This window comes from Oreochromis niloticus, linkage group LG12, assembly GCF_001858045.2.
Source record: "Oreochromis niloticus isolate F11D_XX linkage group LG12, O_niloticus_UMD_NMBU, whole genome shotgun sequence".
NCBI classification, from domain to species: domain Eukaryota; kingdom Metazoa; phylum Chordata; class Actinopteri; order Cichliformes; family Cichlidae; genus Oreochromis; species Oreochromis niloticus.
In genome coordinates, this window is record NC_031977.2 from 17,345,227 (window position 1) to 17,372,126 (window position 26,900).

General features: G+C 43.5%; 1 protein-coding gene across 1 annotated transcript in view; it reads left to right on the forward strand.

The window, feature by feature from the left end:
* Window positions 1-13,153, forward strand: part of setbp1 (SET binding protein 1) — a 31,060-nt gene extending 17,907 nt beyond the window's left edge. The window contains exons 3-6 of the mRNA XM_019365763.2: window positions 200-2,140; window positions 2,262-2,469; window positions 2,591-3,659; window positions 8,244-13,153. Of these exons, the coding sequence (XP_019221308.1) occupies window positions 200-2,140; window positions 2,262-2,469; window positions 2,591-3,659; window positions 8,244-8,749 (3,724 nt within the window). The 3' untranslated portion in view covers window positions 8,750-13,153. The remainder of the gene's footprint in view (window positions 1-199; window positions 2,141-2,261; window positions 2,470-2,590; window positions 3,660-8,243) is intronic.
* The last annotated feature ends 13,747 nt before the right edge of the window (window positions 13,154-26,900 follow it).

Below are 26,900 nucleotides of genomic sequence, written 5' to 3' on the forward strand. Positions count from 1 at the left end.
TATCATGAACTGTGCGCTGTGAATGGGAATGTGAAAGTTACAGTAGTGAAATTTGAAAGGAAGATCTTTTAATTAACTAGACACAGTGATTCAAATTAGGTAGTAAGTGTTCTGCACAGTGTTGGTGAAATACAAAACTATCCATTCTCTTCATTTTATCGCACTCATCCTAATTATTTCTCTGTGTAAATCTCTCCAGGGGGAAGGGTCTGCAAGAGGTCAGTGAGCAGCTCTTTGGGAACATTAAGAGGAAGTACGGCAGGAAGGACTCCCAGAGGATGCTCTGTAATCCCCACAGTGCTGATTCACATTGGGGACTGCCAGAGAAAGGATCAGAGAGCCCAAATAATTCAGAGGAGAGGCAGAAGTACAGGCAAGAGGAGACAGCTGAGCGGTTCCATGAAGAAAGAGAGGAAAGGAGAAAAGAGGAACGAGAGCGAACAATTGCTGGGAGGAAAGGAGACGAAGAAGACAGAGGGATGCCCATGCTGGCAGAGGAAGCGAAAGGAAGAAAGAGGCGGAGAAGGCCTTCTTTTGACGAGTCGTTTTCTGTAGAGGAGCAATCTCAGCAGCGGACTCTGGACTCTGATGCAACAGAGAAGCAGCAGCCTGGGCCTTTAGAAGCCAGAGGAGCACATAAGATAGAAACTCACAAAAATGATTCTCGACTCGTGAGTCAAGCTGATATCAGCGGAGAAAGGCTGGATAAAGCAGAAAGAGCAGATAAAGGTGACAAAAGAGAAAAGGGAGAGAGAGTGGACAGGGCGGAAATGGGAGAGACAGTTACAAGTGGGGCTGACCAAGAGTCAAATCTGAGCGCAAACAGGATGAAAAAGAACCCCTTGGGTCGTCCTAAGATCAGCGCGGACACCCTTAAATCCAGAGAGCCAGCTCACAATCACATCAGCAAACCCAGTCTCAGTGTGAACCCTAGATTCCCCTGCCCAAACCCCAGCCCCAGCCCCCGGAGTAACATCAGCCCTATCCCCAGCCCCAGACCCAGGGCAAACATCAGCCCCAGTCCAAGCCCCAGATCAAGAGCCGATATGAGTCCGAGCCCTAGTCACAGCACCAGCTCCACGGCCAGTTCCAGACCGACCAAGGCCAACGACAGGTGGTCCTACCTGAAATCAAAAAGCCATGCCAGCATTACATCACCGCAGAGAGAAAACTTGGGTAGCCTCGCAACCTTAGCTGACCCGCCCTCTGCTTTCCCCATTACCCCTTCTAGCCCTCTCTACACCAACACTGACAGCCTGACAGTCCACACTCCCATTAAGAGGAAACGAGGACGCCCCAAGAAACAGCCACTCCTAACTGTGGAGACCATTCACGAGGCCACTTCCACCTCACCTCCAAGCCCATTGGCCCAGGAAACCACTGCAGGGCTAAATCGAAGGAGGAAGACACACACACTGAACACTTTAGTGCAAATGGCCTCCACGATGACCAATGCCAACAGTCTCAAACTAAAGCGTGGAAGGGGGCAATCCAGGCCAGTGAATAAGACGAAGCTTGGGAAAATGCAGAGCATCCTGAATGAGATCCTTTCAGGATCAAGTCAAAATGGCACTCTGGCTCTGAAGTCATCTTCTTCCCCTGTTACCTCAGCTATGAGTGCCATGGCATCCACCATTGAAGCTCGACTGGGAAAACAGATAAATGTGAGCAAAAGAGGAACCATCTACATTGGTAAGAAGAGAGGGCGGAAACCTAGAGCCGAAACTCAAGGCTCCACTCCTCCCAAAACCACTTGGGACAAGCCAGTATTGTCTGTCTCCACATCGAGTCTCTACGAATGCCCCGCAGTGCCTTCCTCCACCTCGTCTCCCAGCTCTAGTGCTCCGTCTATAAGAGCCAGTCACTCTGATGCCGCTATGCCCAGTTTGCAGCCCATTTCAGCCTTGCCCTCTAAACCAGCAGGCAGGAGCTTTCTCACTGGGGGATGGAAATTGTCTCCTCCTCGACTTCTGGCTAATTCACCATCCCACCTGTCAGAGGGGGCGTCAGTGAAGGAGGTGACTCTGTCCCCCATCAGCGAGTCCCACAGTGAGGAGACTATTCCCAGTGACAGTGGGATTGGGACGGACAACAACAGTACCTCAGATCAAACCGAGAAGGGTCATGCCTCTCGACGAAGGTGCAGTAGACTGCTGTTACACTCCTTTACTTGCTTTATAGGCATTTTGTTCTGTATCTAATAGATTGGCACGCATTCATTTACCTGCTGTTTTAATGTGATTTATGTTGTGTTTATACAGGTACTCATTTGATCTGTGTGGGTTTGAGGCGGCGGAGGCAGCAGCTTTGGAAGCATCCAACAGAGGTGGCAGAACACGCTGCGAGCGCCAAGTAACGGCTGTCGATAACTTTCTGTCGCAGCAGGAGAAGAAGCAAAAGCATCATCGGCGGAAGAGGAAGTGCCTACAGAGTCGGGATCATCTTCACTTTCTCTCTGAACTGGACGAGGTTAGAAACACTGTAACAAATCCTGCGTGTGAGCCTTTAACAACCGCTCTAATGTACAAGCGTGCACTAAAGGGTGTGGGTTTGTTTTTCTAAATGTTTCCTGTTTCCTTCCTCCCTGTAGGTCGTGTTAAAGCTCCAGCAGTTACGAGTGTCTCACAGACGATTCACCTGCTACCCCCAGCATCCCTATCCTTCCATTTTCCGCCTCAACTTCCACCATTACTACCCTATTACCTACGACTCGTACCCCTGTGACTCCAGTTCATACCTCCGCAGGAGTGCTGATCTGAAGGCTAAGAGGAGGCGCGGTCGTCCAGCCAAAGCCAGCGAGCCAATCACATCGAAGCTGCCTTTTGTTCAAGGATATGGTTATCCGCTGGCAGGGGGAAATTACTATGCAGCACCGTATGCGATGCCTTACGCTCCTCCTCTGAGTCTGGGCTACTTTCCCCCTACTCCCCCATTTTATCTGCCCCATCACTCGCTAGGACCGGCGCCCCCATCTCCCTTCATGAGGCCTGCTGTGCCCCCTCCCAAGGCTTTCCACTCCAGCGGACACTCAAAAATCCAGCCTGGTGCCAAGCTTTGCAGCACTAGTGGTCCACTTCAGGGGCCATCTGTAAGGGGAGAGGGTTTGGGATCCCTGGGCAGCAGCAGCGCAGGTGGTCTTGCAGGGGTTCGTCTCCACAAGAGGAAGCACAAGCATAAACATAAGCACAAGGATGAACCTCTTCTTTCACCACGAGACCGGCAGGACCTGGGAGGGCTTTTCAGCGGAGCTAAGACCAATGCACGCCTCAGCATGCTGAGTGAGAGGAGAGACTTGGCCAGTCAGGGTCCTTCAAAGCTTCTGGACAAGCAGAGGAGCAATGGCAGAGGCTCTTCAAACCTGGGATCCAGCTTAGGGATTTTTGAGTCTGACCAGCTGTCCTCACACTCTCGTGCTGACAGTCAGTTCCATTCCCTTCAGACTGGGCAGCCTAAAAAGAGCTTCATGGGCAGCTACAGTAGCCAGTCGCAGCGGTCAGAGTCAGCATCTGACCTATTTTCGGGGTCACAAGAGGACGAGTGCGGCGGAAGGAGCAGGAGGACGAGGCTCACTGTGTTTGGAGATCAGGGCTTAATGTCATTCCAAACGACGAGGCAGGAGCCAGGACAGATGAACAAGTGTTCCAGTCCATCCCTCACTGGTAAGAGAATACACCATATTTACGAGAAAGCACAGTGCATTGTATGTTGGACTTATAAATAAAAACAGCAGCAGTTGTTTTCTACTCACTGGGACGGCATGATAAAGCACATTGCTTTCTTTAATGATGTGTTGGAGGTTTGAGGTTTGCCTAAAACGCAGTAACTCCTGTTGTTTGCTTGTCTTTGCTTATCCAAGCCGTTCATTCATGGCTAGACACAGGCTCACCCAGTGTTCCAAATCTGAGCTGTAAATATCATTCACTGTACAGGGCCCTACACAACCATCACGTGACTCCCCTAAAAGTAGCATCCAGGAGCTGCATTTTCCAGTCTAAACTACAAATGTGCTCGCCCTGTTAAATATCTGCACACCCGCTATAACATCAACACGGCCACCACTTTGAAACAAATGGTTATGTTAATGTATTTGACTGCTCTGCATGGCTGATGTTCATTTACAATTAATATACTGGAGATTAGCATATAATTGCACAGTTAGAGCTCCAGTTCCCATTGTGCTTGTAAAGGGGGGATAATGTTTAGCTGAAGTATGTTTTATGTTAAGTTATATGTGCACAGACTTGCGTTTTGGATTGGTGGTGAGAGAGATATGTCCTTTACAAAATAACAGCAACTTTGTTGTGTCCATTATCTTAAATGTGGTGCACATGTTCTGTTACGTGTTTATGTGAACAGACAGCGGTGCGTCCAAGTAATGTCCAGAATGTATAAACAGCTGTTTGCACTTGTTCCTTAGTGATTTCCCAATGTTTATGTGCGCTATATAACGCGTTAGGAAGTGAAGAGTCCAGACACAGGCTTACTTTACCTCTAAATAAACCCATGAATGGATCACATGTGGAAAGCTTCTGATCTGAAGCATCGGCAGCATGTAAGCAGCTGACATTAACAGCAGTGGACCTTATTACATCACATCACTCCTTATCTAAAACAACAAGGTTCCTATCTGTTAGACAGAAGTAGGAAGCGGGAATTTATTAATGAAAGAAAAACTATACGAATGATATTTGATACATGATACTATGCTAGCCTGTGGAACTGGGGGAAAGAGACACATACATGCTGTTGCAAACCACTTAGAACTGTTAATTTAGTCAAATGAGAGCATGTTTGCAAAAAAAAAAAAGGTTATACATTAATATTAAACTCTGTTCCTGAGTGTTAATTGACTTCTGTTATTTGCTGGCTTTATCACATTTTGTCAGTTAACTGGGTTTTCCCATTTTAAATGTAGATTCAGTAATACATGTCAAGGTGATTCCTATTATAAATACGCTTATGCACATCATTATCGGGGCTTAAAGCAGACAAAGAGACTGGGTAGCACCGAATTCTCACCACCCAATGAATGTGTATTTTGGTACATTCTGTATTCTGCTGTCTTTGAGCACATCTGGCTGGGGATAAAGAGAACGTAATGCATGGATGGAGACGACTATAATTCACCAATCTCTCCTTCCTCCCCACCCTGCCTCCCTTCCCTCTCTCCTGCCAATGCTTTTGCCAGAGATATATTATTCACACAGTATGATTTATTTTCTACAGACACGCCGTAAAAGGCCCTTGCCTGTGTTAAAAGAGCTGGCTGGTAGCCAGGGGTTTAATGACTGGGGCCTAGTCCAGTGGTGGGGAGGAGAAGCCAGGGGCTCAGTTAGAATACACCCCCCCACCCCAGGGGATCCAGGACGGATGACTCATATACACCCCCCCACCCCCTCCCCCCATAATGACTCCTCCTCCCCCAACCCATCCATATTATCCCTCTAGTGTTGTTATACCTCTTCTACCCTCTGTGTCCTTCCCTTCCCTCATGCTGCTTCTGCAGTTCTTGCCCTTGCTTTCCCCCTCTGCCTCTCTCCCGTGGTTCCCACATCCACACGCAGATTTCCTCTCGTTCCTCTGCCTCATCTCTCTCTCCATCTCCCCCTTCTAGCTCTCTCTCCTTCTTCCCTTTCACTTTTTGCTTTTTCCCTTGTCTCCCCTCCCCCTCATTTCCCCATTACCTTCTTTACTCCCCCCCCCCCCCACACACACACACACACACTCCTCCTCTAGCATGACTTACTGCTTCACTTCACAGCTTTAGTCCAATTAAAACACAGACGCATGTGCGTGAGAATGCTCGCCGCACATGCAGGCGCAGGCCCCTGCATACACACAGATAGAGAGACGGTTACACAGGTCCCCGTCCAGATGTAAAATTCATACTATTATCTGAGCGTGCAGCAATGACTTTGTCGGTCATGGACAAATCATTAAGCACATGTGTGTCTCTGTGTGTGTTGTGCGTTTGCTTCTTGAGCAGATCTCGCTGCATCAGATGTAACTTTCTTACATGAATGTCTGAATGAAAGTCTTTACTGAATAATTCAGAATAATGTTTTTTTTGTGGCAAGTCAAGCCAAGTTGTATTTATTTTACCCAATATAACAAATCACAAATTTGCCTCAAGGGGCTTTGCGGGCTGCACAGCATATGACACACTCTGTCTGCTGATCCTCGGTCCAGATAAGATAGGACATGTGATAGATGCTCTGTGTACGCCATAAAACAACATAGTAAATTACCAGTGTAAACAGTCAGGATGACAGAAATAATAGATAATAGAGAAGCGTAGATTTGGGAGGACATCAAGCAGCTTTCAGTTAGGGGGTCGAGAGTGCAAGAGGAGAAGACGAGGATATAGATTAAGATCCAAAACATCTGGAAAGAGGCACCCACTGCCAGGATAGAGAAGTGACCGGACCTGTGGTAGTCCAGCACGGAGGGCAAGCTTGTTTAAACACATGCACAAACCTTCATCCAGAAAAAAAATTACACTAAATAACATACATCAAGGATTATTTTAATCTGTCTCCGAAAGGTGCTCTCAGCTACGGCACAGGCAGTGGATAAGTGAGCATAGCTGTGACTTCCTATTTCACAGAGAAACAGGTTCTCAGTACTATACTGCCTCTCACACTGCTGAAGGTCACCGGTTTTATGTTCCGTGTATGGAGCTCATAAATTTCTGCTACTTTGTAGTGTGTGTGTGTGTGTGTGTGTGAACTGAGCATGTGCTCACTTCTGCTGCAGCTCATAAACCACTGCTACTTAGTGCTTTGTGCATTAACTAATTTCACTGTCAGGCCCGAATTTTTGACCAACAGCGTGATATTCTTCTGTGGTTTGTATGGGAGGTAGTTAGGCGGCTCCTTATCTTTCCCTTACTCTTAATTCATTAGAAAACAGCTCTGTGCGGTGCTTTTCAAATTTTCATCCCCATCATTACCATTTGGTCTCCTTAGGATGAAAAAATATTGTAATCTACTAGTTGTGGCAGTTCACTGACGTTGTGCAAATCTTAAAAAAAAAATCTATTAAATATTAAATCTTTCCCCTCATGTTTTATGAAAGAGACATATTCTAAATGTCTTGAGCATCATTTTTCACACATTTTCCTGTAACACAGCCAACAATATTTAAAGTATAAAAGTGAAAAAGCATCTTTGGTTTAATGTACTCATCAAATGTTAGAGCCCCTAAGAAACCTGCTACACCATATCAGCAGGAGTCTGCGGGAAAGGAAGAAAGGCTAGAGCGCAGGAATCCAGCAATCCAGAGTAAAAAGCTCAAGGAAAAGAGACGAAGCATGTTGCGTGCACACTGCTTGGGGACTGGTGGTTGATTGTGCTTTTCCTCCATTTTGGCTGTGGCTCAGTCCGAGCCCCGGGAACAGTGCCCAGACAGGGAGGAGGGGGAAGCGAAGAAATGGGACATAGATGGGAAACAAAAAGAATGACAGAGACAGACTAAGATCAGGAAGCGGTTTCTGAAATAAAGATGGAAATGAAATGGTGCAGTGTTACCAGTTTAATTGAAAATTAGAGAGTAGCACATTGCCGCCCATGAAGAGACGAGTGGAAGAGAGAATGTGAGTGACGGGGAAAGGGGGAAAGAGTAAGGATAGAGCAATGTGTAAAGGGCATACTGCCCAGTTCACCAGTGTGAAGGAAACAATATGGCTCCAGTTTCTTCTGCTCAGCCATTCTGAACTGCTGAATTCATTTTTTGTGCATGTGTATGTATGCATCTGTGTGTTTTTGTATCTGTGTCTGTATGCGCATGTGCATGTGGACAAGAGTGCCGATATGTGTGTTTGTGTTGGTGTGTGTGTTTAGCTTTTTGGCAGTCTGTGCTCCAGATGCACAGGGTTGTTATTGTGTAGCGACATATTAAATGGTTGAAGGAGACATTTCCTGCTAGCAGAATAGGATCTCCTCCTCTCCCCTCTTCTCTCTGCTCTCTAGTAGACAATTACAGGATAGGATCTGCTCTCCTGGCTCAGCTGGGCTTTGAAAAGCTTACATGAATATCTCAAAATTAGCAGGAAGCTCTTAAAGCAAGAAAAGACTTTCTCTCCATGAGCTAAATTGGCATGATGTCTTTCCTAGTCTTTCCAAGACTGCTCTTTTTAACTGACACGCAAGCACAAATGGTCCTTTCTTTTTATAGACCTTACTTTGCTATTTATTTTCCTTGACATTTCTCACCTGACTCTTTCTCCCTCTCTTCTCTTCCAGGTGTTCCCAGTAAGCGGAGGTATAAACGTCGCGAAGTGGAACAGATCCAGAAGGACGTAAGGAGGATGCATTCTTTGAACTTTGAGCATGTGCAGAAGATCCTTCGTGCCAAGCGCCTGCAGCGACAAGCCAAAACAGGAAACAATGTCATCAAAAGACGGCCCGGACGACCCAGAAAACAACCTCTGGAGGAACCGGAGCCGACCAAGACGAGGGAGGAAGACTGGGCTGAGGTTCGAGGCTTGGACATGCTGGCTAGCAGGAGAAGTGATGAGAGGACTCTGGGGATGCCTGTTCTGGAGAGGTGCGATAACCTGCCAGGCAGACAGAGCCTCAGGCCGAGCCTGACCCCCGAGCCTCTGGAGTTCTCCAGTCACGATTCCATCTCAGCAACTATTGAGACTGTGGTGCATCAAGCGCGGTCTGTGAATCCGCTGGCCAAAGGGGGGAAACGCAAAGGCAGGGGCCTCAGCAGGGACGAACTGTGGGCTCCATCCAGTCAGTAGACCCGCAGGAGAAAGCACCTCCTGCAGAACTGGAGAGCAGTTAACGGAGCCAGTGTTTCAAGCCTATCAGATGCAGTGCCCTTAATTTTGGGACTCCTTGGTGCACTTTGACTTGTTTCTCCTCTCTGATTTGTCGTGAGGAATACAGTGGGTTGGTGGAGCAGGAGGAGGGAACACTGCTGGTGCCATCCCTCAGTTTGCTACACCCAACCAGACATGGGCCTTTCAAAGATTCATTGGACCTTTATTTACAATGGCACTATATGGTACTATTTGATACTGAATCTGATGCTCTAAAACTGTGTGGTACTTATGATAGTGTAGGATATTATGTGATTCTTTATGTATCTGATACAGTGATGTGTATGGTACTTTATGATACTGTATCTGAATGTGGCTTCAGCCATATATTTACCAGCAAGGGGAGGGGGGAATGGTTAATATAAAACTGTGCAGCTCTGCTTATTTTTGCCTTTCTGAGGAAGCTTGTCAAAAACATGTGGAATAATAACTTCAGTAATTAAGCCACCTTACCCTATTACTTCCCCTGTTTTGCTCCCATTCATCTATACCTTCCTAGTGTCCTCGCTCCCTTTGAGAAGTAACTGATACTTCCTGGCAGCTCCGCACTCGTGGTCCCCCTCCCTGCTTGACGCTCACCCCAATTCTTTAGCCCTCCCTGGTGCCTGCCGCTTAAATCCATCCCCCTTTGTCCTCTCACCTATTCTCACTAATGTTTTACATCTCCATTTCTTGAGCTCCCTCAACCTACCCGCTGTGTCATTTTTTTCCCTCTCTCCCTGCTCAGGCCTCTCCTGGGCAGTGACATAAAGGCAATATGGTGGGTTAGACTGTCCCAGACTGTACATAGAAACAAAGTCCACTGTTGCCTGCCTTGTACAATGGGAAAACCAGCTCATAGATGTGTACTGGCATACAGTATATTAAATAGAATTGTTGTACCATAGACAATGAAAGTGTGTATTGTTTTATAACCAAAAAACAGACATGGGTGTGACTCAAGACAAGCTTGTTTTCAGACAGACAAGAACCACATGTATTCATTCATACACTCATTATTGTGTTTATAACCAGGGGGCATTGCATACAGGAGGAATATCAGGTGTATTTTTGGTAAACCTTAAAAAATTGGTTAAATGCACTATTAAAAAAGACAAAAAAAAAAAAAGACATACACTTTCATCAATCAAATGCAGCACTTACATGCTTGTTCCAGCCTTATTTTTCGGCATTCGACGGTGTGGTTATCCAGTCCAGAGACCATGCATTATTTTAATCAAATTGTATATGCAGGCTGCGCAGCCAAAAGCGTCAAACCGAAGCCCGCCGAGTCTGAATTGGACAGTTCAGCAGAAGAGGGCTCACACAGTCAGTGTTTTGAAAAAGCTAATCCCAGTCTTTCTACTTAACATAATTTTCAATCCATATCCTTGGAAAAATATTTTTGGAAAGTAAATCCAGTATTTAGATTTAGAAACCAAAGTCTCAGTATTCAGTGTATAATTTAAAAGTATCTAAATCAGAGTTTGACAAACTCTCCACCATGTTGGCACCAATGTAAAGCATTCCTATGTGCACTGTAGAATGTAGCCATCTTGGATATTTTTTTTTTTTGCGTGTGTCAATATGTTAAACCTTTGTTAAACTCTATCGACAGTATCTGTGGCTTTGGGTAGTGGTTGGTATTTTCTCAATTAGGTGTTTCTGAATAATAAGCAATGGATCAGTGTTTCTTTGGCAACCTTGTTGAAATTTTGTTTCAGGAGATTCTGTTTCGTTCGGCCAGGGGTGGGATTCTCAGTTGCAGCAGTTCGACTTGTGCCTTATGTTTCTTTCTCTCACAAATTACCATTTGACCTGAGGAATATGAAGCGGCAAGGAGTGCCCCAGACAACGACCCAAAATGTTCATGATTGTGCAAATGACACGTGTGTCTTATTCACGAGAACCCCGAAACTGCCGGCGTCCCTTCACAACTTCCATAGTTAGCATCTTCTGTCGCTGGACGCTGCTGTCTGGTGTCTCCCAGCTTCCTCCTGGTTTATTTTCTGACTCATATCATCATAACATTGGTAGAAGGGCTGGACTGAAGGAGCTATTATATTACTGTTTTAAATACGCATCATATACCTACCTACATACTGCTATAGCAGCGGAGGTGGAGAGTGTATCAGATGTGTCCTCCATCCAGTGATATTGATTGTACCCAGAGTCTTAGATATATAATTAAACACCACTTACTCTGCCCAGTAAATAATGAGAGATATAACTGATTATATACTTGGCAAAGGAGGAGCAGCGGAGATTTTTATGGAAATCACGTTCTCGTACATTGTTGTTTGCTATGCATCAGGCCATGCCTGGCAGTGACCTTAAAAGGAATTTCTGTTCTGGGTCCACCCTTCGACAAAGAGAAATAAGTGGTCTTATTTACTCAATAAATTGAATTCATGTATCAAGAATTGTGAATAATACCAGTAATAATTTGTAATAAGTTGTGCAGAAAGTGACTATCATCTCATGAAAACTATAGTGACTGCAGCTCTATGCAGTACAGCCTTAACCAGATGTAAAACTACAGTATTAATGTGTCTGTTGTAAATAGTGTTAGTATGTCCATCCTGCATGGATACCAGTTAGGCTCAGCTATGCTGGGACTGTCTCCTCAAACCACAGTAGACCTTATCTCTCTATCAAGGCTGCTCAAGACCCAAGGAACTATTCAGAAAAATGACAACCTCAAGTGATTTTAATATTTGACAAATTCCACTGCCTATTGACAGTCACGGCTCCGGCCGGCTAAATTACACTGAATGCTAAAACGATTTGCCTTACCGCGCTTTTAAAAGTTGAGGATATAAGCCCCAACGTCGTGCACTCGACCAAAAATAGGAAATCCCGGCTGACTTGTAGCTACTTTGCCTGCGGCCAGCTTGGGCAGCGCCGTAGCAGTGAGTAAGTAAGAGGGTTGTTTTGTTCGGGGAGCTCTCAGAGGAAATAGCCAAAAATACACTCGCCCTAATGTTAGTGTGCTTAACCTTGCTTTGCTAGGTGATTTTCAGTGGGTCTGCAGTCTGTTGTGGCAAAGATGAGGTCTAGAAATGTGGAGCGGTGAGGTGTAGAGGATACACACTTGGCAGCTTACTCCTTCATACTGTGGTCAGTCAGCGGTCTCTGATGCTAGAGTTAAAGACCCCAGGTGTTGTCTGTCCTGTCTGTCTCTCCTACCAGCCAATGCTTCGGTGCCTTCTAACACTGACAAGTATTGTCCTAATCCAGAGCTTTCACTCTACACAGAGACTGCAGAGGGGATGTGGTTATGTATAGGGTTCAAGGTCACTGTTGTTGTGATGTACTTAGCAGCCAATCTGGACCGGTGGCTACAGGAGGCCCCTAAACACTGATGTAAGGATCCCTTACCTCGTCTTTGGCTTCGGTACCAAGGGCGGCGCAGCAGTGTTTGACCTTACGTTAGCGGTTTGGGGTGTATTTCCTGTAGTCCGCATTTACCACTTCAACACAGCAACTAGGATGAGAGATAACGGCACCTAAGTTTTGATTTCGCCCCTCGTTCAATATGTAGCGTGCTGCGATGTGCATCCTACACATGGAGCAAGGGGGTCGTGTGGAACAGAGCCTCATAAATGTACATGTAGTCATCCTCACAGCATACGTTACCATTTCTAAGCTATAATGTTCGAAGCTGAAAGTGCAGATGAAGCATTGAGAAAACCAATAAATGTACTTCTTTAGAGCACAACGTGAGCTCTTCTAACAGTGTGGGCATATTTTAGTTTGTATACATAGTGTATTTGAGCCTTTTTCTAGAGTGGGTTTCCTTTATTTGCATGCTCAACTTGATTGTATGCATAAATATTTTAGACAAGCCGAAAGTTGAATTTCAATTGAATTTGAAGGAAGACTTGTACATTGTTTGATATGTTTCTTTTTGTAATGAATTTTTTAATTCATGAAACATTTTTGTACATTGTATGAATATTAAAAACTGCAAATATTTGACATATAGAGTAAATACTAGAGGCGCATGCATATGCATATATCCTTCACAGTATGTATGTGTAAAATGTACACATATATTTTGTATTTGCATTTGCTGGCATACAGATATGTGTCTTAAGCACATATATACCTGTAATATATATGTATATCCATGTCTGCTGGCATGCTTTTGGTCATGTTTATCTTTCATGATCTTGTAGGTTTCTTTTTTTTATTATTATTTCTCTTTCCTCAAAAAGAAAGGCTCATTCTTTTGCTACCCTTCTGTTGGCTGGCAGCGTTGAGCACTTATTACGAAGAACTACAGTTCAAGTTGTTCATGTTATCCATTGTGTGAAATAATAAATGACTTTATTGACAGTTGATGGGATCATTTGCTTCTTTCTGGTTAATACTGTCTCGTGTTTGATTTTCCGATCTGTTTGATTTTGTGATGAGAGCCAGGTGCTTCGTGGGTGTGTGTGAGTGTGTGCAGCATGCATGTGCACGTAACGTGTGAGGGGAGTGCGATGACAGGGGACTTGCTGCACTGTTGGTGCTGAATGTCAGATGGTCTCGGTGAATGAGTACTACTCTACAATGTGTCGAGGTTAAACGAGAGGGAATCCTCTCATCAGATTATAGCACAGCCTCATTCAGTCACACACACACACACACACACATACCTACACACTCTTACTCTTGTACTTGTTCATTAACCAAGCCTACATCTCTAAATCCTCGCTGCACTAGCCCATCAGTGTTAGTTCTAGGTGGGCTGGGCTGCAGGCTGCTCTGTTATTGGACAGAACTGAGTGGGAAGTGCCCCACTATTGGCTGCTGCCAACTAGTAAAATTCTTCTGTTACCATGGTTGCAGGGTGAGCTGCCCAAATGTGTCTCAGTGTATCTCGTAGTGCTGATTGAACCGTTGGCACCGCCGGTGTTGTGGTAAAAAAAAAAAAAAAAAATCTCCCCCTTCATTTGATGGCAGTCGAGGCTGCAGTGCTGCTGCACCCAAATCACTCACTACTGATGCCTGTAAATGAGCCCACGTGGCCCCACTCCACCCTCTGCACAGGAGGATGAGATAGAGCACAGTGAAAAAAAAAAAGAACAGCAAAACACATCCTGTATGATGGATGTACTCTCGAGCAGGAGCTACAATTAAAGGAGGGAAAAGAGAATCATCAATCTGATGATACGTGGATTTTCTCATGGGGTTTAGTGTCAAACTGCAGTTTACTCTGAGACACTGTGGTTGACTACATAAAACACATGCAATATTATCAATGATTGGATGAATGCCTGTGATAATTAAAAGTCATCTGGCTGAAATGGGCAGACAATAACTTCAGTGATATTACTTCAAAAAGGGAGCCCGGAGCTTTCAAAGGGCACCAGCTTCCTCCAGTGTATCCATGCAGAGAAATACTAGCGTGATAACTACAGCTCTGCCCATACACACACACACACACACACACACACATATATATATATATATATATTTATGAATCTGTTTATAATTAAGTTAGAAATAGATTCTAAGCAGTCAGAAGATGGAGCCACCATCCCGGACAAAAGAAAGAAAACCACTGGGAATTTCTGTCACAGGTACTTTTTGGTATTCCTGTCTTATTGCTCCACACTGTATCTGAAACTTTTCTGTTTCATGACAGTTCTGTGAAGGCTGATCTGTCTATGCAGAATTATTCCAGTAAAAATATTTTGACTGCTGCCACTGTGGCCCACCGGTTTGCACAGGAGACCTTTAAGCCACTTCTGCAGGGTCCCAGACCATTTCCTGGGTGACATTCCCATTACACTCAGACTTCAACTTTCCTGTCTAATAAAGCCTAAAAATCATAAAGCACACCTTTTTTTTTAAGTAAAAATAAAAAGTTAACCAAAATTTTTGGAGGCTTGCATCAGTGTCATGCTGATGGTATTTGAAGATAAAGACTGTCCTGGAAATGCAGGGCTAAATGCTTGAACTCAGGGAGTGTAGGAGGAGGACAGGTTTTATGAATTGTGGTGTGTAGCTGGGGCTGAAGGTTTACTATTCTCAAACCTAAACAAAAGGCTCAAAAATTTGGGAGGATCTTCCTCCCAACCCTGTGTAGGTCCACCCTTTTGTGGAATGTAGATTTGGGGTTTAGGGAACTTTACAGCGCACGCTTCTTAAAATACGCATAAATCAAGTTGACCAGCAGTTTTTAATTTCTAGGGTAATCAGCTTAGTTCTTCTGACTTTAGATTGGCTCTTTGCAGACTGTACATTTCCTTGCAGGCAAAACTGACCAGTTGTAATAACTTTAATTTTTTACAGACTGTAATTTGGAATGTGTTGAATTGTTTTTCTCATGGTCCAAAAGCTGTGCGTGTTGAGCATGAGCTTGCTTTGGTGATAGTGGTTTTTGGTGGTATTGTGATTGTGATCTCGGCTTGCTGATTTTTCTTCCTAAAGTCTCACCAACTCCTCAAATCAGTGTTTTAACCCCATTTATATTCATGCGGCAAGGAAGCAAGTCTGTGGGAAGAAAAAGTACAGAAAGTATTTTTTTTCATACCAACATCTGCAGCACAATCGTCCTAACTAACTGTAAACTAAAACAGCTGCTTGTGTCGTCTTCTAGCTATTCACGTCCATATTTATGCAAACCAAAGCAGCCTTTGTACCTCTGGAACTTTTATTTTCATGTTTTAAGCCTAACAGTATTTAAAACATATTTTCATACACATATACCACTTGGTGACAGTGTGCTGTAGTGGTTAGCACTGCTGTTTAATAGCAGGCCTGGGGCATTTAGTGTGAAATCCGTATGTTCTCCATCTGCCTATGTGGGTTTCCTCCAGGTGCTTGTGTTTCCTCCCACAGGCCAAAGCAATGCATGTTAGGTTTATTGGTAATTCTAAATTGACTGTAGGCTTCGAATTGATACTTTGTGGTTGTCTCTATCTTTATGTGATGCACTGCAGTCGCCAACCACTCACCCATTCAGTTTGACTTAGTATGGATGTGTGTTTCAGAAAATTGATGGCTTGGTATATATAGCCTTGGGATATTGTTAATGTGGTCTAGTATGTAGCGACACAAGTGGCTTCAGGAAGTTTTCTATAGCAAGTCCTCTATTTTTGACCAGTTTTAAAGGAGCACTTACACTATGCATTACATTAATGTCAAATGACTACTGATAGACATGGATAACCCCTCTGCACCACTTACTGGCCAGACAGCACCTGGATTCATTTGTTTAGATTTTAATTTATTAAGTTTAGTTCATTTTTCTCATTCGTGTTACTTTCTCCTATCTTGTATATGATACTGTGTGAAGGTCAAAACACTTAGTTTAAGATTTTAACTAGACCCTGAGATCCATTGAATGACTTCCATCTTTTATATACAGTCTATGATATCTCAGTGTCTTTATGCCTCACATGAGCAAAACATACAGTTGTATTCAGTCAGGAGACCATCACAATACCCCCCCCCCCAAAAAAATAAATAAATAAATAAATAAAAATAATAAGAGACTATATTACACTAAGAAATCTCAAGGTAAAAGACTGCAGTGAGACCACTCTGCCATTTAATTAGATCCCTGTGCAGTGTGTTTTATCAGTAACCCATGCATTAGCTCATATCAGACAACTTGAAGGTTGCAGGATAATTATTTTTTTATGTTAGTAAAATGCTTTGTGTCATCACTCTTAACCATTTTTTGCTTTAGTTATTCAGCCCTTTTCTTACTTTGCATAAATCACTGTGGCACATATTCACCCCCGCTTTATGCTGTGATAACCTCCAGCTTCATAATTACCAGACAAACTCAAGAGTAATGATTCGATCATCTAACATTTGGCAAGAAAGAGAATATGTGCATTTCCCAAAATGTTGATCTGCTTCCAAAATATTTCTAATAAACATCAAAGCCTAATACTACAAATACAAAAATCTTCATGGTGAGATTCAAACCGCAGAGCCAGATTTGTTGAAAATCAGTTTTGTTGACCTGAGTCAAGATGCACGAGTGATTGCCAATGAATATCAGTGTCTGTTTGAAGCACATCCAAAGCCACACAGACCACCAACAACAGACAGAGTCATAAATTTACAACAGATAGCCCTGCAGTCCAGGCCAACTAACTAGGAAGCCTGCCGTAACCAAGCATCCTCTCAATTTATCTCTGTTGGTGTTTTCAGAGGATGACTATTGCTTGTGTTTATGAAGATGGATAGAGCAGGCAACATCTAAAGCACCTCCTTCCTCCCTCCTTCCCTCCTCTTCTCTTCTCCTCTGCACAGCGATGGGAGACACCATCTGGTGGTGAAACGTATCAGTGCGACTACAGTCCCCTCAAAAGCCTTCATGTCACATCCACAGGACAGAGAGCAACATCTAACTCGCTGCGGTTACAGCAGAAAATGTGACAGTTGAACAAATGCACTTTGTGTAGCAGAGAAGAGGGAAGATGAAATGCTATTTTTAAGGATTTAAAGGATAAAAATCTGCCCTGTGACCCGAAGGACTCACACCTGCAGTGCTTTGCTCAGTGATCCACTTGAGAGATCAGTGCAGGAATTACTGCAGCTGAACGATGGTTCGGTGTGTGCGCGCTGGTGTGTGTGGGGTGCAAACAGAAAATAACACCAGAGATATGACAAAGTGCGTTCTGCATGGAGCCGGCCACTGTTGCCACGGTGACAGTGTGACTCAGAGCAGTTTGATTTAGGTGCCCTGTTTTGTGTGCGTGTGTGTGTGTGTGTGTGTGTGTGTGTGTGTGTGTGTGTGTGTGTGTGTGTGTGTATAAGCATTTTCCTGCATATACAGTATGTAAATGTTTTCATATACGGGTGCAGTTTGTGTGCTTTGTGAAAGACGGGGGGAAAAAAAACTGACAAAATTTCCTCTGTGCTGAGAGTAATTTCCACCTCTCTCATGTCTCCTTGGTCACAGTTAGAGCCTTTGTTAGCAGATTGGCTCTGCCTGAGTCTTATTAATGATGCCAACACTTAGGTAATGTGCCTTTTTGATGAGAGTAGGCCACTTAATCTCACTATTTAGACTCCATCTCACTCACATACACACACACACGCCTCCCTCTCAATCCTCCTAATAAGCGTCCTCTTGTCTCCTGTAATTTGGCAGATGAGTCTATTATATGATACAGTCATATTTTATTAATGGACCCCCATAGTGAACACATACACCCCTTAGTGGATGAGATTATGTGGCGCACGGGGAGCGGTGTCTCCGTTTTAAAAAATGATTTCAACTCCTCTGTTAGTTTTCATCTGCGTCGCCCGTCTGCTGCGTTGTTAGTGTTGGGCTGGAAGGCATAACCACAGGCATTTCTGCTGAAGTTGGCACTGTTCCTCCACACTTCATTACACTTCCATCAGCCCCGTGATAGCACGGAACAGTGCAAGCTTCAAAAGGCCGAAAACAGCAAAATAAAAGACAACATTCAATTATTAAATTTAACATTTCTTGAATTTAAAAAAAAGAGAAAGAAGATTTTTGTTCCATGTCTCTGTCTCTCGTTGTCTCTCCCACTTCTGCAGAGCTGTGCAGATAATTCATACCATATGTTTCAACAGTGCCAGGCAATTCGAGCAACAGTGGTGAAGCACGCTCATCCAAGACTAATTTTCTCCAATGCTATATTGCTTCAATGATATATTGTCTTACAAATTTGGGAGTGCATCAACTTTTCCTCTATGTGACTAAGTTCATTTAGAGTCTATGGCCACACAGAAGGCCTCTGTGTAAGTGTGCTTTGAACCAAATTGTAGTGTCATAAACCAAAGTCATGAGAAAATATTTTCTTGATATCGTTTACCTTCTGGTACATGATATCTGATGATGACATTTGATGGCTGTCCACCACATCTGATATTTCAGGGTATCTATCCCTGGAGCTATAAGCATGGGGGGAAAATGAGAAAGATTTCAGATTTGTGCAGATGTTATTTGTGCATATAATTGGTGACTGATTCAGTTGGTCACATCACTAATCCAATATCTCAAATTAAACATGTCTAGCATTCAGAATTTGGCTCTAATGCTATCAAATGTTGGTGATATTTTGAGTAGTTTATTTTATACAGTTGCTAAAAAGCCAATGCAGAAAGAAGTGAATCTGAGAGCATTTGCATTACAGCATACATGCATGCAATCTGCACTCTGAACATTTTTTCCGTCTTTCTCTTTTTTGGTGTGTGTGTGGGTGTGTGTGTGTGTGTGTGTGTGTGTGTGTGTCTAGTCCTGTTGGAAGTTATGAATAGATTAAGGTCTTTATCAGGCACTCATTCCCTTCTTCTGAGATAAAGACAGGCCTGCAGTGGCTTGTCTTCTGCAAACCAATGACAAGGATAAGCCATCTGATTGCTAAATTCCCAGGAAACGGTAAACCACATCTCAGCAACAATATCTGTTTGTATGTTTGTGCGTGTAATGTTATCTGCCTAAACCGTCACTTCTGTGAATGCAGCCGTGCAGATTTGCACGGGTGCATCACACATGTGAGACTCCTTATAATAAAGAAGAGTGAAGCTCTGAGGTATGAGGAGTTACATGCTGAGAACAGGCATATGATTAAAGTCACTGGACTGGAACTGAGTGGCTGCTCATTAAATGCATGGGACAATGTTGGTTATGTACTGACATATAGAAACATTTTCAGGCAGTCATTAGATAAAAACACCTGTGCAGACGCTTCAGTCTGTCAACACGAGAGTCTGTGACAGAGAAGGATAGTTGAAAACAAGCGCTCCAGTCATTTTGATTTCTAGGCGAGATTTGGATATTATGTCCCCCTAACATTTGGATTCATAGTTCACAGGGTATCAGTATCACAACCGTGGGAAATCCCCATTACTGTCGAGCTACTGACACACTAACTCATACAAATTCAGACTTGCACATACCAATATTATCCGCATTATAAGTTATCACAGAGTGGATTATATTACACTAATGCTAGTGGAGAACGTCAGAAACCTGGTTACTCATATGTTAATCCTCCTAGCAGTGTTAGCAATTGAACTGCAGATCAAAAAGCTTTAAATAACTCCAGGATATTTCAGAACCAGTTCCCCGCAGACACTTTTCCTTCAGTCTGTCTGCATTAGCTGGTTATTGTAGTGTAACAATGTGTGGTATGCACAGGATGTCAGTGGCAGACTTTCAAATGTCAGATTTATTAATCCCTAAGGAAATTACGTCTGTATATGATTAATGACAAAATACTTTCTCTCCCGTTTAATGCCCCTCCAGCTGGCGATGCCCTAGGTGGCTGTCTAGTTAGCCTATAACAAAAAGTAGCCATACAGGGCAACATTAATGTGCAAGCAATCACGCAACATGAAAAAATCTTCCTGGATAGGCTGTTGTTATATTTAACCACAAGGGCATGTGTCAGATAATTAGACTGAAAATAATCTTAAAGGCAGAGCATGTTTTAAAGCTCCAGACAAAACCCCCTCTAAACACTGAAGAACTCAGACTGCCCGGACTTCTGGTTTCATAAGCTGTGCTCACCCAGCAGTCCAGAATGAATGGGCACTTTAGTGGGTGGCTATGAGTCAGGTTTGTCTACCAATGAGAAGGTCGTGGTTCAATCCTCGGTTTCTCTAGTCTGCATGTAGAAGTGTCCTTGGGCAAAATAATGAACCCCAAGTTTCCCCCAATGCAATCATCTTAGTGTGAGTGCATGAAATGCTTCAAGACATAGAATAAACCACACTATGAATATATGTTTGGATTGGTGAATGTGGCTTGTGGTAAAAAAAAAAAAAAAGCCCTCTGAGTGCTCAGAGTAGAAAACATCTGTATAAGTACCAGCTCACTTACCATTCAGCCCCAAAATCAAAATTTCATGGTCCAAACATGTTTTTGAGACAAAAGATGTTTTGATTTCTGGCATGAGGCCTTCACCTGATAGCAGTCACCTCTGACCACCACAACCAGCTGCTTCTTATACGCATGTGTAGGTTTCATCTGTGGTTATCTAATGTTTCAAACATCCAGTTATCATCTGCAAACTGGAGCTATCGAGGGAATGTGTATAAATCATTAACCAAAAAATAAGCAGAATGTTGGTTTTCCTGTAAGAACATTTCAAATGAAGCTAAATATCAAATCAAAAAGCAGGTGTATATATTCATTGTTTAGCTCCACTCACTCTCTTTCACTGATGACTCTCTAATGAAAGTGCTCTGCTGCACTCCCAGCTGAATTGCAGCGAATTCTGCGACTGTGTTATTAATTAGGAAGTTGAACGACTCCTCTAGCCTGGCTCTGATGCAGTTCATTGACTCCACTTGGTGGAGTTGGAAGCTAGTGGTAACAGCCACCTGTCAGTCAAAGCTGCAGAGGACCTGATTAAGCACAAGATTAAGCCTAAACTACATTTAAACAGTTGTTTTAATGGGGAAAATTAGCAGCAGAGACCCAGACCTGCTTCTTTTTTTTTTGCTGTAAACTTAACAGTGGAGTCTCACCTGTGGAGCTAGCCTCAAGTGGCCCCTCAGAGAAGTGCAGTTTCTGACAGTTTTGCACTTCCTTATTATTTTTCACCTTGGAAATTATCAAGTGGGAATGAAGTCTACAACTTTGGTTCCTTAATCCTGCAAAACTAGTTCTCACTGATTTTTTGGAGGATGGAAAGGAGGTCAAGGGGTTGGAAATATATGAATGACACTGCTATAGAAAACAGTAGGTCCAGTCTGACCTTTACTGCCCCAGTCTGTGGAACCAGAGGTGTTTTTTCCCCCCTCTTTGCCTGTTCAGTTCCAGCCCTCCCAGGCACATTACATAACTACACTATTATTTTTCCATCCCCTGCCTCACTCTGTCTGACTGACATAGCGGGGGGAATACAGATCCAAACAAGGCAATGATAATGACTCGCTCCTTTCTTTTGATCACACTATTTGTCACTCGCTCTGCTTTCTGCCTTTCTCTACTTTCTGCTATACCAAACTTTCCTTGTCTTGGTCTCATCTCTCTCATCTGTCCCACCACAAGTTGGTATGCCTTTGCACCCAATGTGGTACGCTTGCTTTCCATTAGTTCATTTCCCTTGCTTTGAGAATGCACTTGCATGCTGTGTGTACGCGTGTGCATGGACAGTCTTTGTGCATGCATGCACACATGTGCGTGTGTCTCCTGAGTCTCAAAAAAGTATTATTGTAAACATATCATTTGATGGGGAGAGTGGTTCAGGTTGTTGGCCGGCTGCCCTGCTTTCATTTGGAACAGAGCTGCCAACATCTGGACTGTGTCAACACTCACTGACAGTGTTTGTGCATACGCAAGTGTGTGTGTGTGTCTGCGTGTGTACTGGGGTCCCTGCATCAGCCCCAGAGCTGTCAGGCATTGGATGGGGAACAGATTTGCTGAGATTAATCAAAGGTGTAGCATTAATAAAAGGAACCCTCTGTCTCCATGCCTCCAAGCGGCCATTTTAAGAGCCTGGGAGAGTAGCCTTGCATCCTCCAGGACGAGCAGCAGTCACAGGCAGCCTGTGCTTTTATCCCAAACAGGTAAAATATAAGATATAAATGTGAACACCCTGGAGGTGAAAGCAATCTTTTGTTTATTTGTGGTTGTGCTGTATTTCTTCTGGTGCCGAATGTGAAAGAAACCAAACTTTGTGGCCTCCATGCCCCCCCCCACCCCCCACCCCACCCACACACACACACACACACACACACACACACACACACACACACACAAATTCATCTGCAACACAAGTGTTGTGTATTATTTGTGATTTATATGGTAAAAACACGCACAACCTCCCTCAATGATTTATTTAAATATAGGTCAGGATGTGCAGCAGATGCACACAGAGTCATTTCTCCTCCCTGAACTTTATCTCTGGCAAATGTTTTACTTTATCTCTGGCAAATGTTTTTTTTGAATGCTTGTGCATGTGCATCTATATGTGTGCCCTGAATATGTGTGAATATAGAGTGTGAGAAAAGCTGCTAATCTCCTCCACAGCTGAGGCGAAAATCTCTGTCCAGCCTTCAGTCTGGGCTGCTGGCTCTGGCTAGACATCTGATCTGTCCTCACTGGGCTGAAGATATTTGGGTGAAGCGAGCACTGATGTTATTCCTGAGCTCTGGTTAGAGCTGGGCTGGGATGTATTTGGGTTGGCTGGCTGAGGGATGAAGCCTGTTTGCCTACCGGGGCCGAAGACTCTGCAGGGGGCCCTGCCTAATCTGCTGCACCATCCGACAGCTTAATTAGTGTTTCACTGCTGCACTCACTTACAGTCTGCACACACACATTTCCTCTTTTTCCACACGCACACACATGCACACTGGGCCATAGCTCATTAGTCTAATAAAGAGCCATTAGAAGGTTAAATGTGGGTCTCATTAAAGATTAGTCATTTACTACCATGCATAATAAGACTCTCTTGTGTGATTGTGTGATTCTGATAGCTGCTCGTATTGCTGTGAAAGTGAAGACCACAGTCAACTCATGCAATGTTAATTTACCATGCCATAGCCTGGGATTTGGCTCGTCTCCTGCTGAGAGTATAAACACCATGAGAAATGGATCCAGTCACTTCCAGTCAGTGTCTGAGGGCTTAAATGTCATTACATGATGGTGTCTTTATGTTGCGACTATGCTCTACACACTGTAAATTGTTTGAGATGATTTTGACGAGCAGTGATCCAAGGAGCTTAAAGAGGAAGGAGCTTGAGAAGGATAAGCTGTATGAAGAGGGGTCTAGATTAGCTTGAATGGATTTGGAAGCCCTTGTGGTAGCTCGCACTAAAGGCTGTATTGAAATGTCAGAGATAATAATTTTAGTTCTCTTGTTCCTGAACATCCAAGTACTAATACCGCTGCCATCTGTTTGAGAGCAGAGAAGAGGACATCCATCAGCGCAAGAGAGCGAGAAAAAGAAATGTAGAGAAAGCCGCACAGATTCATAGTTGCTCTTTCCAACCCTCATCAAGCTTATCTGATCCAAATGGTGCTTTTGTCTTAACTTGGACTCTAATAACATTATAGTCTTGGTCACGGCCACATAAAAAACAGATGAGCATGAGGCATAAAGGGGAAAAATCAGTTTTCAAGAAGGAATTAAAATATTGGAGCTGCCAATGTTTAGACTTAGTGGATAAAGCCCCCAGGCAACTGGGGATGGAGGGGGAGAGAGCAAGAAGCTGTGAGAATGTCAAACAGCAGACGGCTTTACTGACTCAAGACTTGGATTAGCCATCTGAAGCCTTGTTTTAGGAGTTACAGTATCAGTGAACAGCCCGTGACTAACCTTCAGTGTAAGACAAAGTGTTAGCTGCATATCAATTAGAGAGATTTTCTTTAGCGGTAGACTTGAGAACTGAAAATGAGCTGTTAAACTGGCAGACAGATTTGCTTTTCCACCTTTCATTTCTTCTCCTTTGCCTTCCAAGTAAGAAAAAAAAAGAAAGACATGTGTACACTTGTAAAGCCTCCTGCTCCCTGTGACACTGACTTTGAAAATGCTTATGTCATACAGCAAAAGTAGAGAAGAAGCGACAGTCGGCTGCTCCCGTAGTCACAAGAGGTCACCACAGCGGTGGCAGTTTTTACACTGGATGCCCTTCCTGATGTGGCCCCAACGAGATTTGTGTCTCCTCCCAGGACTGAACCAGGGATCCTCTGCTTTTTAGGCAAATTTTGCTGTATTTCCTTTAATTTGTGGTTTCATTAGTTGATATATATTGCAAGGCTTTTCTATATATACATATGGAGTGGCTGAGGCTCAGGATGCTCGTCTATTATTTAGAAAGTTCTTTGATCCCCTGGGTGTACATGTGTGTGTATATCAGATAAAAATTATTTAGATGTGGAAAACACTGCTTGTGTGAATAAGACGTGTTGTATAAAGTGTTTTGAGTACAGAATGAAAATGGTAGAAAAATACTTATCCATGTCTTAACAATCAGCTCATGGATCACACCTGTCCAGTCCATCCCTTTAAAAAGGGAAAGTAAGGGACAAACAGCAGAGGGAACAGATGGGCAGGGTTGCAACCAAGGAAGGAAGGAAGGAAGGAAGGCAGGAAGGAACTAAAAAAATGATCCCAGGGCTCACAAGTCTTGGAACCGCATCCTCTGGAATGAGCTACTGGCACAACAGAGAGGCTGGATCCAGCGTAGCTTGCACCTTGCAGCAATGAGAGCGACAACCAGTGATTAAAGTTTCTGCTGAGACTGTTGTAGCTGTTTATTTAGTTTTTGCCTGCCAGTTGTTTTTTAGAGTTGTAGTTTAGTGTTTTTTAATTGAATATATTTGATCCTACTGTATATTTTATTCCAAATAAACAATAGTTTATTTGGAATAACTAGTTTATTTGGAATACTTGGTAACTATCTCTCTTTCTTGCTGTTCTTTACCCGATCAAAAAGGGACTGTCTCTTCTTTTTTACACCTACAAATAAAAAAACCCCAAAACCACAAACACATTTTTTTTTAAAACTGTCCTTTAACTGGAAATGCCAAAGTGTCATCCTGAGAGCAATAAGGGGGAGCTGTTCACGGCTGTGATGTTCTGAGTAATACAGTATTCAGCGATTTAATATTAGTTTCATTTTGGCAACCCATCTGTCTGCGTGCCTGACGAGCTAATTTAACACTGTCATAACTGTTTGGAAACAAGCCCACACGAAAAGCAGGCAGATTTTTCTGTGTTTTTTTTAAAATACAAATTTAAATGCGTGTCTGTCACCTCTTAATTAATTTTAATCGATTATTTGCAGCATTTTGGAGCAGTGCCATTGTTAACACGGAGCTTCTTTGACTGTTCACCGTGTTTGTTTTCTTTATGTCGTAGCATTCGCTGAGTGCGTGAGTGTGATGTGTGCGGATAAATTATTTTGACTGACACGATTCACTTGCAGGCAAACTTGCTAATTTACTGTCTCTCAAACAGATGTCACATCACGCCTCCAGCAGTCAGATCGTCGCGAGCGTATATCACATCTGCCCATATGTGCTTACGTTGACTGTCAGAGAGTCTTTGTCGCCGGGAGTTTGACGTCTCCAGCTGAGTTTCAGCAACTCACAAGAGACTCATTACAACAGCATATAAAAAAGTTTTAATCATCAGCTAACTGTTTTCTGTCTCTATTAAACACAGATCATGTTCCTATTACTGAAGTGAGCTACCGGCCTAATATCATTCCCTTCATAATGCAGACGCTGGTTATCTGCACCTTAGGGGGAGATGAATTGCCTGGAAAGTCTCTGCTGCAAAGATACATCTCTAACAGAATTATTTTGGCCCCTCAATCCTGCAGGCGGTATGACTGCATTTTTATTTATGTTACACACCTTCAGCAGTGAGCACAGGAAGGAATCTGCTCGTTACTGAGAGGAACAGGTCATTATTGCAATCTCACAAAGGATTTTTCACATTGAGCAACCGAGCATGTCACAGTTCCTAACATATATTGTCACAAACTACCGAGATCTAATGTTTATGGTGCACAGCTCCCTCTAAAAGTGTGTGAATGTGTGTGTGTGTCTGTGTGTGTCTGAATAATATGAAAAGTTGGTTTGGCCTGGCGCCATGCAGCTGGAAGCCATCATAGAACCAATTACTTTCTGTCTTTTGCTCTCCTTTGCTCGGCCTCTTTCTCCTCTTTCCTTGCTTTGTCGTTCTCTTGATCTCTTCCTTCTGCTCCCATTTTCTCCATCTGTCTGATTTTAATTCTTCTGCCTGGTCTTAACTCTCATCCTCCTCGCCCCAACAGATTTAACCCCTACAGCACCACCAAAGCATACTTCCACTCATGCTTTTTTTTTTTTTTATCCTTTCTTGCATGAAGACTACTTCACCTTCCTCACTGTTAGCTTAAATGCACTTTCTTTGGGTGTGATTCTCCTCCTGAAATGCGAAATGTTTGTGAGTCGCATGCTCCGCCAACACGGCAGACAAATTTACAGTAACATGTCTGAGCTGCAGCTCATGCCATGACGAAGGGCGTCAAGAGTGTAAACACTGATTACAGATTGTGTACTAAATGAATGTGTCACCAGAGGGGGGAGGTGGAGGGGTGGGCAGTGGAGGATGGAGGAAGTGAGAGACTTAACAGTGTAAACAAATGAGGAGTGTAA